Raw genomic sequence first — 14,282 nt, 5'->3', positions numbered from 1 at the left:
GCAGGGTGACAAAGTACAGTATGTTGCGTTTATTTTGCAGTTTTCCATACAGTTGGTCACTTAAAATGTATTATTTTTTTCCCAAAATTTATTTCATTAAATGTATTAATTTATTCACTATCAATTTAGTTTTAACTGATCAAGCAATTGGTAAAACATTTGTTTGTGTGGTTCAAACAAGGAAATCGAGAAAGATGTAATTGCGCCCAAAAATAATATCACAATGAGGTAGTCGCGTCATGATTAACAGAAGTTAATTGAACACAATGCTTTGGGACAAAACAATTCATCATTACATAATACAACACTCGCAATGACAAAAAAAAAAAAAATACAATACTGAAGCAAATAGAATGTAAACATCCCATCGACAACAACATGACTACAAGCGTAATAGCTTATGATACATTTACTCAAGAGTATTAGTAGTATGAGAATGTCAAAATCTTAAATGAACAAAGTCATAAAATTGGGTTCGGGGGTATAATACAAGGGGAAAAGTATTAATACAAGAATAAAGTCAAACTATTAAAAGAGTAAAATCAAAACAGACAAGACAACATTTTATAAGGCTAAAGTCATAACTTTGAGAGAACAAATAAAAAACTAACGTTTCAAGAAGAAACGCATAATTTATGAATTTTGTTTTCTTTTTTTAACCTGACCTGTTCGGCTGCTAGGTCAAACAGAATGGAGAATTCTGCCCAAGAGTGATGATATTTATCTCTTCATTCCACATTTCTCAACCGTTACAAACCATTCCAGTCACAAAATTTTGTACATTTTGTACTTCTATTATTTAAGTTAAACTTTTTTTCAGTCTCACAGTCGGCATAATTCATTTCATTACATTACAGAGTAAGCTCTTCAATATTCCCAAAGAATAAAGAAATGGTATTCTTTAGTTTATGGAATATGATGCAGCACCGATGCGCGAATCACCAAATGACTAACGGCCGGCCGCTCAAGCGCACGTCGGTGTTTTGAGCTGCTGCAATTCGACGTCGTCGCTCTTGGCGTCGGGCGGCACCTTTTCCCCGCCCTTCCGGAACAGGGCGGCGATCTCCTCGAAGTTCTTGCCCTTGGTCTCCGGCACTCGCAGGTACGTGAAGGCGGTGAAGCCCAAAAGCAGAGCGGCAAACAAGAGGAAGACGTACGCACCCAGCCATTTCTGAGGAGTCAGAATGTCGCACAGTTAAGGGTAGTGGAGCGTCACAATCGTTCGTTGTGATTGCGTGGCTCCTTCTGGTGTGTACAACTTGGTGCCACCTGGTGGCAGTATAACACAGACACATGGATGTACATGGAGATGTTCACAACTCGTCAATATACTGCTGTAATATTAGTTTATTTTCTTCGCAGAGGATAAAGAATATATGCCTGTGAATAATGTTATATTGTCTGTCACGTGTTGCAAAACTATTTGTATTCATATATCCTTTGCTTAAAGGGTTATCACGCCACGACACCAATGCTATTTGTTAGCCTGTCAATGGCAATTTGCATTTTTTGTTTTGTTTTTAAGCAATGAGCTAAGCGGAAAACCCATATATAGGATCACTCGTATCTCAAGGCACCACAGTACACAGTTCACACGGTATAGATGTCAAGCATTTATCTGGGCTACGTTTGGGGAAAAAAAAAAAAACAACAACTTGGAGATGCAATACAATGCGGCATGACGAATCCTACCTGTATGTAGGGAAAGGTCATGCCGACGATGAAGTTGCTGGTCCAGTTGCAGCAGCCGGCAAGCGCGATGGCCGCCGGCCGGGGGCCCTGGCTGAACAACTCGGCCACGATGAACCACGGGATCGGACCGGGCCCGATCTCAAAGAAGGCCACGAAAAGGAAGATGGCCGACATGCTAACGTAGCTCATCCAGGCGTACGCCATCTGCAAGAGAAGGCGGTAACGCCGGTGGTATTCATATCACTTTCCGAGGGCACAATTGGTCAAACCTGGAATTTGAGGCCGATCGTCATGGCAACGGCGCAGCAACACATGCCGGCCAGGCCGGTTAGCGTCAGCGTGCGCCTGCCGGCCCGGTCCACTAGCGCCACCTGGAACGCCAAAGTCGTGTCAGAACTGCTTGGAACTTTTTCCACATTTCGTTATGTTTATTTATGCCTTATTCCAAAATGGAATGAATTCATTATTTCCCCAAAATTCTATACACAACATCCCATAATGACAACATGATATATATATATATATATTTTTTTTTAAATGTGTACAGGTTTATTAAAAATAAAATACTAAGAAATAACATTTGGGTTAACAGATAGTGCTATAATCAAGTAGTTTTTGTTATCAAGTAGTTTTTGTTATCAAGTAGCATTTGTGTTATTGAGTAGTATTTGTGTTAGCGTTGATTATTATAGTATTATTATAGCATTGATTGTTATTATTGAATAACATTTGTCTTATCGAGTAGTTTCTGCATCAGTATCCACTAGTTTTCGTGTTGTTATTATTGAGTAGTTTTTGTGTTGCTCTCAAGCATTTTGAGCCAGAGTATTTATTTTGCATTACTATCAATTAGTTTGTTATGGCGTAATTTTTTTTTTTCATTATTACTGAAGAGTTTTTGTGCTAGAGTAGGATTTGTGTCGATATCGAGTAGTTTTTGTGCGAGAGTATTTTATTTCTCATTGCAGCTTCTTTACGTTGTCACGGTGGGGTGTTGTGTGTAGAATTTAGACAGAGGAAAATGAATTTAAATCCATTTTGGAAAAAGTCTGTAACATAACAAAAGTCACTTACAGACACCAGAGTGACGATGGTGTTGATGGCGCCGACGCCGATGGTGGCATAGACGGGCTGACTGATGCCGGCCCCGGAGAAGATTGCCGTGGAGTAGTAAAAAATCTTCAACGGCAGAAAATGGACAGATATCGGCATTATTAAAAGTGTAAAAAATAAAGCTAAGCACGAAAACCAATAAAAAAAAAACGCTCGGTCTGAAGGATTTTCAAGACAAGCGATCGGGAAGTAATGAGAGAGCGAGTCGGAGGAAGCCATGAAAAGCTCAAGAAAAAGCAAAATGGCTGAACAACGGGTTGACGCCGTTGGATGTGACTCACCGCGTTGATGCCCGACAGCTGCTGAGACAAGTGCATCATGAGAGCGACAAACAGCTGGCGCCTGTACAGCGACGAGCACATCTTGGGATAGAACACACGACATCCAAGTCGAGCTATGCGGGAAAAGTGCATGTGTGAAAAAATTCAGCGTCAGAGACCAACCAAAGACGAGATGGAGACCCGAGCCACCTTGTCCGCCTCCTCCTTCTCCCTCCGCATTTCTTCCAGATCGGCCGACGCGTCGTACGCCCCCTTCAAGCGATGCAGACCTGCGACGGAACATGCCAAAGTATGATCAAAATAATGATCGCGGTTCACAGCAATGCAGATTTTTTATTTTTTTTTTATTGTTCTTACAAAGCTTTAAAATATATGTAAAGGGTAAAATAAAGATTTGGTGGCTACTTCGCAGATTTCGTCTGTTGTGGGAGTGGACCGGAAGCCGTTTACTTCAGCCAATTAACAGTCAGCCAACTCTCCATTCACAGATACTACAGTGTAGAACGTGAGGATGGCGACCCCAAGTGGACATAAATAATACCTGCACCTCCCGTGATGGATTGATTGAACTGTCCTTACTTTCCTGAGCCTCGAGTTCCTTGCCCAGCAGGATGTAGAGGTAGCGCGGGCTCTCGGGGCACAGCGGCAGCAGGAGGGACTGCAACACGGCGGGGGCCCCCGAGAGCCCCAGGAGCAGGGGCCACATGTCATCGTTACCCAGGATGAAGTCCAAGCCGATGACCTACGGAGTCACAAAGGCCGCAGGCGAAGGGTTACGTCTCGGAATCGTCGTGCGCGCGGGGCCCGGCGTGCCCCCGCCCCCACCTGGCTGATGAGGATGCCGATGACGATCGCCAGCTGGTGGATAGTCCCCAGGGCTCCTCGGTAAGCTTTGGGTGCGATCTCGCCAATGTACATGGGCACCAGGCCAGACGTCAAGCCTGAAAACACACAAACGCACGGACACACACTGCAACTCGGTCGGTCGCACTTTAAAATGAATAAAGTTATAATATGGCGAGAGAAAAAAAAATTCATATCATGAAAATAAAGTTTTATTTTTGGTGGTGAAAATGTGGTAACAAGAACACTATGTTGTAATATTGTGAGAAAATGTGGCAATTTCATGAGGAAAAAAAAAATCATAATGCTATTACGGTAAAGTTGCAATGTGACGAGAATACAAGTTTATTCTTCTGGGGGAAAACATAATATGAGAATAAATCAGTACAATATATCATGAGAAAAAAAAAGTTTCACTCAGGAAAAATAAAGAAGTTATGCTATATGCGAGGAAAGAAGTCCATTTTTACAAGAATAACATTGTAATAAAAGAAAAAAATGTCACAAATCTTCTGTGAGCAAACTTGTAATATTCAAAGGAAAAAAGTATTATTAAGAGGATAGTTTTTTTGGAGGGGGGAGGGGTGAAAAGGTTGTAATATTAATGGAATAAAGTTGGAACACACTATTACAAGAAAAAAAATTAAATTTTATACGAGAACAAATTTGTAATATGAGAAAAAGTCGTAATTTTACTTGAAAAAATGTGGAAATTTCACAAGAGAAAAAAGTCATCGTATTACGGGAATAAAGTTGTAACATGATGAGAACGCAATTTCATGAGAAATAAATTCATAATGCTATGTGAATAAAGTTGTAATGTTACGAGAAAAAAAGTTGTGAAATTGTGACAATAAAGTGTTATTTTTCCCGTAAAAGACAAGTTATTAGAATAAAGGTACAAGAAAAACTACACTTCAACCAAAGTAAAAAAAAATTATACTACCAGGAAAAAGTCTATTTTTTTTAAGACTAAAAAGTTGTACTTTTCATAGAAAATAAGAATGAATTAAGTTGTATTATCACATACTGTAATTGAATGAGGTGAAAGAAGAAGAAAAAAGTCACAATTGTACAAGAATAAATTTGTGTTTTTCAGAGTAACAAAGTTGTAATATGACAACTTTGTTTCCAAAGAGGGACTTCGTCTGATAGTCACTTTTACAAAAAAAAACAAACAAACAAAAAAGCTTATGACATTTCTTCTTTGTTTCGTTTGCCTGGAGTGTTTTCCCAAATCAAGATTGAGCGATATCGGCAGTTTACCGCAGTAAAAGCCCATGATGGCGCGGCCCGCGATCACCATGACGTGAGGCTTCCAAATCTTGCACAGTCCCATCAGGAGGCCGCCAGCCACGGCCAGCACGTTGACCATCAGCATGCCCTTCACCCTGCGTGCGTCACACACACACACACACACACACACACTTCAAGTGCAACTAAACCCAAACTTTTTTTTTTGCAGGAATTAATTTTCCGTGACACCACCAGTCAAAACACAGTACAGGCGATTGATATTGCATTTGTGCAATAGGAATTCAACAGGATAATTTATCACAACTACAGTAGCGCGTCGCCTTGTTTAAAGCACATTTGAGTAAGCTTGGTTTGTTTGAAATAGATCGGCAGGAACTGCAACTGTGTCAGGCTACAAGTGTGCAGATTCATTTTCGCCCTTTAAACTCCCTTTGAAAATGAATCCGCCGGCTGTCGAGAGCCAACCGTAAACTCTCTGCTAGCCGCTAACACCACAGAGCTAGCGCCGTATTATACAATTTGAATGAATGACAGCGTAATTAGTCAGCCTTTTTTTTTTTTTTTTAGCGTTTTAAAATAGTGATTGAACACGATTTTGAGATGACGTTGGTGGCAACATCATACTGTCGTTCTTGTTCCTGATAACTAACTTTGGCAAAGTTCTTGTTCACGACAATTGACTTTGGCAAAGTTCGTATTCCGTTTTCGTGAAGTTCTTATACCTGACCGGTGACTTCCGCGGTTCCTCTCTCACCTGCCTCTCAGGTCTCCCACGAATCCCACCAGGAAGGAGGAGAGCACCCCGCCGACGGAGAAGATGGCCACAGACAGAGACCAGTACATGACCACGGACGGGTGGCCCTGCTCCTGCGCGGCGTCTCCCGGGAGGCTGCCGTTTGCCGACATCACGGCGGCTTCAAGGGGCCGCACGCCCAGCGAGCGCCCGTAGTGTCTCTCGATCACCTGGCACGCAAAAAGCGCAAAAGTCACAAATGCAAACTACAACCGCACATTGTTCAATAAATCCCTAATACAGAACAAGTACAACAGAGATAACATTTTTGATTTTTACATTTTTTTATTATTTTATATTATAGATGAAACCAGCCCCCCCCCCCCCCCCCCCCCACACACACACAAAAATAAGGAACATAAATAAATAAACTAATCAAATCATGAACCTGGCTTTTGAGTGCATTTTTCAGACAATTTAGATTGACTAAAATTATAGATCAAGCCAGAAAAAAAATGACCCCAAAATTAATATAATTTAAAGAAATAGAAATAGTTAAATCAAATACCAATGAAATGCATAAACACTACAGAATCAAAACCAAACCGTAGCAAGCAAAAAAAAAAATGTTGAGACAAAAATATTTTAAAAAAATACAATATGTAATATAATAAAATAAAAAATAATAATGACTTGATTAATGTTTAAAAGTATAGATAGAGCCCCAATTACTTACCAAAATAGCAATAAAATAATCTTGAAAAAAAACTCAAAATAAAATAAAAACTACAAAAAAAAGAAAGCGGCTTTTACGTGTATTTTTGAGTCTTGTTGATTTGACTATAATTTTACATCATGAAAATAAAGTAAAAACTGAAAGGTGTGTTTTTGAAAATATAAAATGTATTTTTATTAAATAATTAGAAATTAAAAATGTGTTAAGTTGCTTAAAATTTAAATCACAAATAAAAATAAAAAATAAATCAAGAGATGTAGTATGACCTTGAACCAAAACAATAATAAAATAAAATATGTATATAATAAAATCTAAGATTTAATAAAAATGACTGGATTGAGTTAAAATTATAGATAAATCCCCCCAAAATAAACAAATAATTAAATCAACTAAAATAAAATCCAAATGAAATGATAAAAAGTGTCTTTTGTAATTTGATTAATATTCAAAAAAAATCATGAAAGTGCCTTTTGAGTGCGTTTTAGGCAATGAAAAATTGTTGAACAAAAAAATAAAAAAATAAAAATCAAAGAAATAACTATAAAATGCAACCAATGTAATTCTTTCTGCAGCTAATCTAAAAAAGTTTTTCTTTTGTTTTTAACCTTTCAAATGGTGATTCAATGCACACAACGCGGCCAATGTCCACATTGCTGACCTTCCACGCGCAAGCTGACGTGCAAGACGAGGCCAGACTCACCCGTTGCGGCGCGTTGATGACTCCCATGCTGTAACCGTACTGCAGGGAGCCCAACGCTGCCGTCAAGACAGCAAACGCCAATGTAACCGTCAGCTCCTGCGGGGAAAAAGGAAATTGAAACCAATTTTTTACATGACAATGACGCAGCTTGGACGCATGTAAGCTTACCTTTCCCGACTCCATTATCAAGAGTCCAAGAGTGTCAACCGCCAGCGCTCAGGATGGAGGATAGCTAATGATCAATGACCATTGACCAGCCCCGGTGTTCGCACGCACACACATCTCCAGCAAACAAAACCACAGCGGAATAAAAAGGACAAAAACACGCACAAATTGTGTGCAGAAATGCATGAAATAAACAAACGTTATATGTTGCATTTAGTTACAATAAGGAAAGAGAATAAAACAAAAACAAAAAAAACGGTTGATTTCAGGAACGGTTCTCAGTAATTCAGTTCTGAGATATCGTTTGTTTGCTTGCCTGACGATTGGTCTTCCCGATTCCTCTTGAAAGCAAAAAATGAACCAGCGCCTTGACCCAAGCTCAGTCGCTGGCGAGGGTGCTTAAAGCGCCTCGGTTCTTGTTCCTGCAGGTGTTGACTTTAGCATTGCTCTTGTTTCTGACGATTACCTGCGCAAAGATCTTGTTCCTTAGAAGCTACTATAGCAAGGGTCTTGTTCCTAATTTTACATTAATTTAGCAAATTTCTTGTTCCTGACAGGTAACGTTGCCAAATAAAATTTGCCAAATTTCTTGTTCCTGACACATTCATTTAGCAAAGTTCTTGTTTTAGGCAGGTGACTGTACCAACGTTATTGGTCCCGGTACATTAATTTAGCAAAGTTCTTGTTCCTGAAGCATTAATTTAGCAAAGTTCTTGTTCTCGACACATTCATTTAGCAATGTAATTATTCTTGGCAGGTAACTTTAGCAAGAATGGTGTTCTTGACAGGTGATGTCAGTAAAGTTCTTGTGCCTTACAAGTGATCTTTACAAAGGTTCTTGATCCTGACACATACATTGAGCCAAGTTATTGTTCCTGGCAGGTGACTTTACCAAAGTTCTTGTTCCCTACATTAATTTATCAATATTATTATTGGCTGGTGACTTCAGCAAGAATATTGTTCTTGACAGGTGATTTCAGTAAGGTTCTTGTTGACCTTTGCAAAGTTCTTGTTCCTTACTGGCAAGTTTTGCTAAGTTCTTGTTCCTGACAGGTTCCTTTAGGATAGTTCTTGTTCCTGACAGGCAAGTTTTGCTAAGTCCTTGTTCCTGCAGGTGACTTTAGTTCAGAACCATGCACTAGCACACAAACATAGATGTATAACTCTTAGCATACAATCACAGTATAATCAAAAGTAAAACAAAAGTCAAAATAGGGGCTGAAATGTACCAAGTGAACACAAACGTTAGGATGCAATGTGCTGTCAGAATGAATCAACAAAGGCTGCAAAAAAAAAAAAAAAAAAGAAACGGTAGCTGACTCTGCCTGGTTAATCATACACTCACAAGGTGAACAAAGTCTGATGCTTGCAAAACACACACACACATAGTGAGAATGGCTCTACGATGGCATTTATTTCTCTTCCAGGTTCTCTTTTACAAATCAAAACAAATCCCTAGACAGGAAGATCAGTCTTTTCAAATTAAAACAGGAAAAGACAAATGAACTCACACAAATACAAAATAAAAGACTGCAGTGGTTTTATTCGTCTTTGAGAGTCCTCAGTGTAATGGGCGGAATGGACAAACACACTGACAATAACACACACACACACACAGACACACAATTTTCTGAACAAATGACCTTAGCAAGGTTCTTGTTCCTGACAGGTGACTTTAGCCAGGTTCTTTTTCCTGTTCCTGGAAAACAACGTTGGCAAAGTCCTTGTTCCTGAAAGGAGATTTCAGTAACGTTACTATTTCTGACAGGTTACTTGCTAGGTTCTTGTTCCGGTCAGCTACCTTAGTAAAGTTTATGTTTCTGTTCCTGGCAAGAGACATTGGCAAATTCCTTGTTCCTGACAAGTGATTTCAGGAAGGGTCTTGTTTCTGCACGTTACGCTAGCAAAGTCATTGTTCCTGCAGGTTACTTTAGCAAGGTTCCTGTTCCTGAGAGATGACTTTAGCTAGGTTCTTGCTCAGACCTTAATTTTTTTCCTTCCTGTTCCTGGCAAGTTACTATGACAAAGTTCTTCTACCTAACAGGTGACTTTAGCAAGTTCTGCTTCGTGACCGGAGACTTCGGAAAAGTTCCTGTTCCAGATAGGTGAGTTTTGCAAAGTTTTTGCTGCTGACACAAAACTTTACCCAAGTTGTTGTTTTTGACAATTGCCTTTCACAAATTCCTTGTTCCTGACAGGTGATTTCAGTTAAGTTCTTGTTTCTGCAGGTTACTTTAGCAAAGTCATTGTTCCTAAAAGGTTACTTACCAAATTCATTGTTACTGAAAGGCGACTTTCACAAAATTGTGGTTCGTGACAGGTCAATTTCGCAAAGTTTTTGTTCCTGACAGGTGATTTCAGTGAAGTTATTGTTCCTGCAGGTTACTTAACCAAATCAATTGTTCCCAGCCAGTGTTTTTCGCAAGGTTGCAAAAAACAACAACTACACAAGGCAACCCTTCTCTACTCTTACATTTATTTCTCTTCCAGTGTCTCTTTTACAAAACAAAACAAATCCCCAAACAGGACGATTAGTCTTTTCAAATAAAAACAGGAAGAAGAAAAAGTAACACAGTCACACACAAAAAAAAAAAAAAAAAAAAAAAAAAGATTACAGTGGTTTTAATTTGTCTTTGAGAGTCCTCAGTGGAATGACCGCAACAACAAAAAAATAACAAGCGCACACGCACGCACAGAGGGAAGACCGCTGGGCTCTTTATTGCTAAAACGTTAGCTTGCCTGTTGTGCATCTACAGCCATTTTTAGTACAGTACACGACGACATGGTTGAGGTGTTTGTTAGCTCATCTTCACTAGCGATAATGAACAAAACACTAAGAACTGTGTTAGCGTGTTAGCGCTCGGTGCGAACCCAACGCAGCTTAAAAAAAGAAAAAAAGAAAACGCACGGCAGCTGACCACCCGCAATGTATTCCCGCCACACATTTTCTTTTTTGAAGCTCTGCCGAGCATGAAGGCCGAACAGTTGGCTACTTTTTTTTTTTTTTTTTTTTGGTGGTGTGTTTGTGTAACGCAAAAACAAAACAGTGGACAAGTGACATTAACGAGGATATTGTTCCAGACACTTTAAACAACTTATTGATCCTCACAGGTGACATTTGCAGTGTTCCTGTTCCTGACAGGCAGATTTTCCAAAGTTGTTATTATTCACAAGTGACTTTAGCAAAGTACTTGTTCCTGATACTTTTGCAAAGTTCTTGTTTTTGACAGGTGTCTTTCGCAAAGTTATTGTTCCTGACACTTTGGAAAACATTAGCTATTTCAGGTACAGGTGAAGCTACCGATGTTTTTGTTCTTCACAGGCGACTTCAGCAAAGTTTTTGTTCCTGCCAAGTGACTTTCCTAAAGTTCTGGCTCCTGACTGGTTACTTTAGCAAAATTTTTGTGACAGAGCACTTTCCCAGTTTTGTTGTTCCTGACTAGTGGTTTCGCAAAGCTAAAGCTAAGCGGATGTCGTTCCTCAACTTGTTGCCGATTGGTGACGTTCCTAAAGTTCCTAATCCTGACTTTAACAAAATTCCTGTTCCTGACATTATACTCAAGTTCTTGTTCCTGCAGGTTACTTTAGCAGAGTTCTTGACTCTGACACTTTAGGAAAGTTCTTATTTCTGAGAGTTGACTTTAAAAATTTCCTGTTCTTGTTAGATGGATTTACCAACGTTTTTGTCCTTCACATGACAAAGTTGTTGTCATGATACTTTACCAAAGTTTTGACTGTTGACTTAAGCAATGTTCTTGTTCCTGACGGGTTCCTTTACCACAATTGTTGTTTCTTGTGTGTCTTTCCTAAAATTTTGTTTAGCAAGGTTTTTGTTCCTTAGTGGTGACTTTAGCGAGATTCCTGATCCTTTCAAGTTCTTGTTCCTGCCAGGTCACTTCAGCAAAGTTTTCGTTCCTGACAAGCGAATTTTCTAAAGATCTTGTTTTTTGACAGGTGACTTCAGCAAAGTTTCTGTTCCTGACACTGTAGCAAAGTTCTTGTTCCTGGACGAGTGACCTTCCCAGAGTTGTTATTTCCTGACTGGTTACTTTAGTAAAATCATTGTCTAACACTTGACTTGAGCAAGGTTCTTGTTCCTGACAGGTGACTTCAGCAATTTTTCTTTTTTTCTATCGCAGGTCACTTTATCGATGTTCCTGTTCCTGACACCCCCAAATAATAATCTATGGTGGAAGAATAATAAAAGTATTCTGTAGCGGTGTGTTACAATTGTAGCGCAAGTCACTTTTTTTCGACTTCCTGCTATAAAGAGCAAAACGACCATCACTGACTTTCATTTCCGCTCTCCTCGACGTTGATCTCGGAGCGGGACTCGGAGCACACACACACACACACACACACACACAAAATGTTGACAGAAACAGGCGTGTGCGGTAAAGTTTCACACGGACGCTTTTTGTTGATTGACAACTTGAAGTCTGATGCAGCACCTTTAAAGAGTGGAAATACGACAAAGAGGAGACGGAGTGGAGGGCGCGGGGGCTGGAAGTGTGCGATTTTCTTCTTAAAGGGACGCAGACGTCATCTTTTGAATCGGCGGGAGGGAGGGAGGAGGAAGAAGAGGAGGATGAGGATGAGGAGAAGAAGATCAAGTGGTCCCTCCGCCGCCGTGTTGCGTTTCAAGGCCGGCGGCACAACAGGTAGAGGAAGAGGCAAAGTGTGCAAATAGGAGGAGGATGTCAACAGCCAACGGGAGAGCGAGGTTGGACCAAGTGGGCGGGGCCATCACCAGTTCATCATGGAGCTCCTGTTGAGGGTCATGAAGAATACTTGGCTACTGCCGCCCGAGCGCACCGATGCGAAGAACACCTGACCAATGAGAGAAGAGAAAGAGAAGTTATCGTCATGTAGTGTACTGACTAAAATGTGTTAAACTGTATTTGTTTGAATTGCTGTTGTGAAAACTAGTTAAAAGTTTGTTTGGTTCTTTGTGTGGATGGATACTGGGGTGTCCTGCGTCCCGAGGGGTCTGTGAACATTTCAGGGTTTTTTTCTTGTTTTAATGATTGATTGAAGGGGTGGTGGTCCAATGGGATTGGGGGAAGGAGGTGAGTCGTGGGGAGGAAGAGCGGGAGATGCGGGACCAGAGGGTGAGAGTTTTTTTTGGGCGGGGGTCTGGACCTGGTTTTTGGACACGAACGGATGATTGGACTGTTTTATGGACGAACGGATGCTTGGACTGTTTTTGGACGCGAACGGATTTACTATTGAAAAGCCACGGGTCCTGTCTGCTGAACGCCACGGGTCCCGCCTGCTCAACGCCACCGGGCTGCCGCTTCGACGCTACGGGATCGAGTCGCTGTGCCTACTGAAGCGTTTTGAGGGCTCGTTCCTACGACAATCGGTTTGGGTTTTTTTCCCCCAGTGAACTGAGGGTTCAACGGTTTTGTGAGTACTGCCTATGAGGGCTACAGTCATATTCAGCAAAGTTCTTGTTCTGATCCTGATCCAAAACTTTAATAACCTTCTTAATTTTTACCCCACTTTCGAAAAGTTTGGTATAACTGGAAAGCTTGCCACACATGGAAACCGACATGTGACACTTCCACTGTGATCACAACTAGCAGTGTGTTGTAGCATGCGTGCGTACCTTGTCGTTGCGCTCGCACAGGAACTTGAGTCTCTGGGCCCTCTTGTGCATGAAGACTCCATCCAGGTGTCCCGTCTCCACCGAGCGGATCTCGATGGCTTTCTCGCCCCAGCCCATAATTTGATTGGAGTGGATGTAGGCTGCGGCGCAAAAAGGAAAACAAGAAACTTGACTCGACACGTACAAAAATACAAATACCAGCTTCTTATGTAAGCGTTTGACATTGTTTGAACGTGTCGTACTTTTTTGTTTGCGGGAAATTTTTGAAGAATTTTTTACAGTTACAGTAAACCCCCGATATATCACGGTTCATACTTCACAGTCTCGTATTTCACGTTTTTTATTATTATTGCGCAATGCTTTTTTACGACAACTACTACTACTTTTTTTTTTTTTTTTTTTTTAAACCAGTTAAGTTAATTGATAATACAGGTACTCTCTCCGGGATCCAAACACCTTATTTTCTGTACTGTACCTGTTATTCATTTTGATATTTTATATTATATATATTTATATTTATAATTTTTATACTTTATCCATTGCTCTTGCTTTCTCTCTCTCTCAATATATATACTGTTTAAATGTGTGTGTATTGTTTTAAAAGTGTGTTTGAAGACCATAAAACAATTTCAAGTATTAAAAAAAAAATAATAATTCAAAATATATATATTTTTTCATATTTGTATTGGTATGTATTTCTATGGGTATTTCTGTGTGTCTATTGTTTTAAAAGTGGGTTTGAAGAACCCAAAACAATTACAAGTAAAAAAAAATTACATTTTCTTTTATTTATTTGTTTTACATATTTCTATAGCTATTTCTATATAGCGGATTTTAACTTATTGCAGCGGTCGGGTTTAAAGTAAATGTTTTCCTTCCAAATAAATGTTTTCTTTTCTCTTAGTTTCTATAATGGGGTGTTTTTAGTTTTCTTTCCATATTTTCACAATGTCTTTTTGTTTTATATATACTATATTAATTTCCAATAATTTCCCCTATAGGTTGAAGAATTATTTTTTTTAAAAGTGTGTGTGCATGTGCGTAAGAGGAATTTGGACAGCAAAAGGTTATAAAAAAAAAAAATGAAAAGACAAATGGATGCTGTAACTGAATTATATTACTCAAAAATGTTACAGTAGAATCCACACACA

General features: G+C 39.7%; 2 protein-coding genes across 19 annotated transcripts in view; both read right to left on the bottom strand.

Moving 5' to 3' along the window:
• Nucleotides 1-14: 14 nt before the first annotated feature.
• slc2a2 (solute carrier family 2 member 2) lies at nt 15-7,744 on the bottom strand. Its single transcript, XM_061795635.1, has 12 exons — nt 7,524-7,744; nt 7,356-7,451; nt 5,941-6,149; nt 5,196-5,320; nt 3,912-4,027; nt 3,666-3,828; nt 3,249-3,355; nt 3,087-3,167; nt 2,767-2,871; nt 1,962-2,063; nt 1,693-1,896; nt 15-1,171 (listed from the first exon to the last, which is right to left on the bottom strand). The coding sequence occupies exons 1-12, from the start codon at nt 7,536-7,538 to the stop codon at nt 965-967; spliced, it is 1,530 nt and encodes a 509-aa protein (XP_061651619.1). The 5' UTR covers nt 7,539-7,744; the 3' UTR covers nt 15-964.
• A 1,165-nt stretch (nt 7,745-8,909) lies between these two features.
• tnika (TRAF2 and NCK interacting kinase a) overlaps nt 8,910-14,282 on the bottom strand; it is a 68,107-nt gene continuing 62,734 nt past the window's right edge. For all 18 annotated transcript variants that reach the window (XM_061795615.1, XM_061795616.1, XM_061795619.1 and 15 more), the window contains 2 exons: nt 13,132-13,271; nt 8,910-12,350 (listed from right to left, as the gene is read on the bottom strand). In XM_061795615.1, coding sequence (XP_061651599.1) covers nt 12,267-12,350; nt 13,132-13,271 — 224 coding nt within the window. In that variant the 3' untranslated portion in view covers nt 8,910-12,266. The remainder of the gene's footprint in view (nt 12,351-13,131; nt 13,272-14,282) is intronic.

The sequence above is a fragment of the Phyllopteryx taeniolatus genome, chromosome 13 (assembly GCF_024500385.1).
Source record: "Phyllopteryx taeniolatus isolate TA_2022b chromosome 13, UOR_Ptae_1.2, whole genome shotgun sequence".
Lineage (NCBI taxonomy): Eukaryota > Metazoa > Chordata > Actinopteri > Syngnathiformes > Syngnathidae > Phyllopteryx > Phyllopteryx taeniolatus.
The sequence above is the reverse complement of the archived record's forward strand: the minus strand, read 5'-3'. Positions and strand labels throughout refer to the sequence as shown.

Excerpts from the sequence above, each read along its gene's own strand:
- slc2a2 (XM_061795635.1), bottom strand. Across the intron at positions 3,356-3,665 it reads GGAACTCGAGGCTCAGGAAA|GTCTGCATCGCTTGAAGGGG; the intron begins GTAAGGACAGTT and ends GTTCCGTCGCAG. Across the intron at positions 1,897-1,961 it reads CGATCGGCCTCAAATTCCAG|ATGGCGTACGCCTGGATGAG; the intron begins GTTTGACCAATT and ends CTTCTCTTGCAG.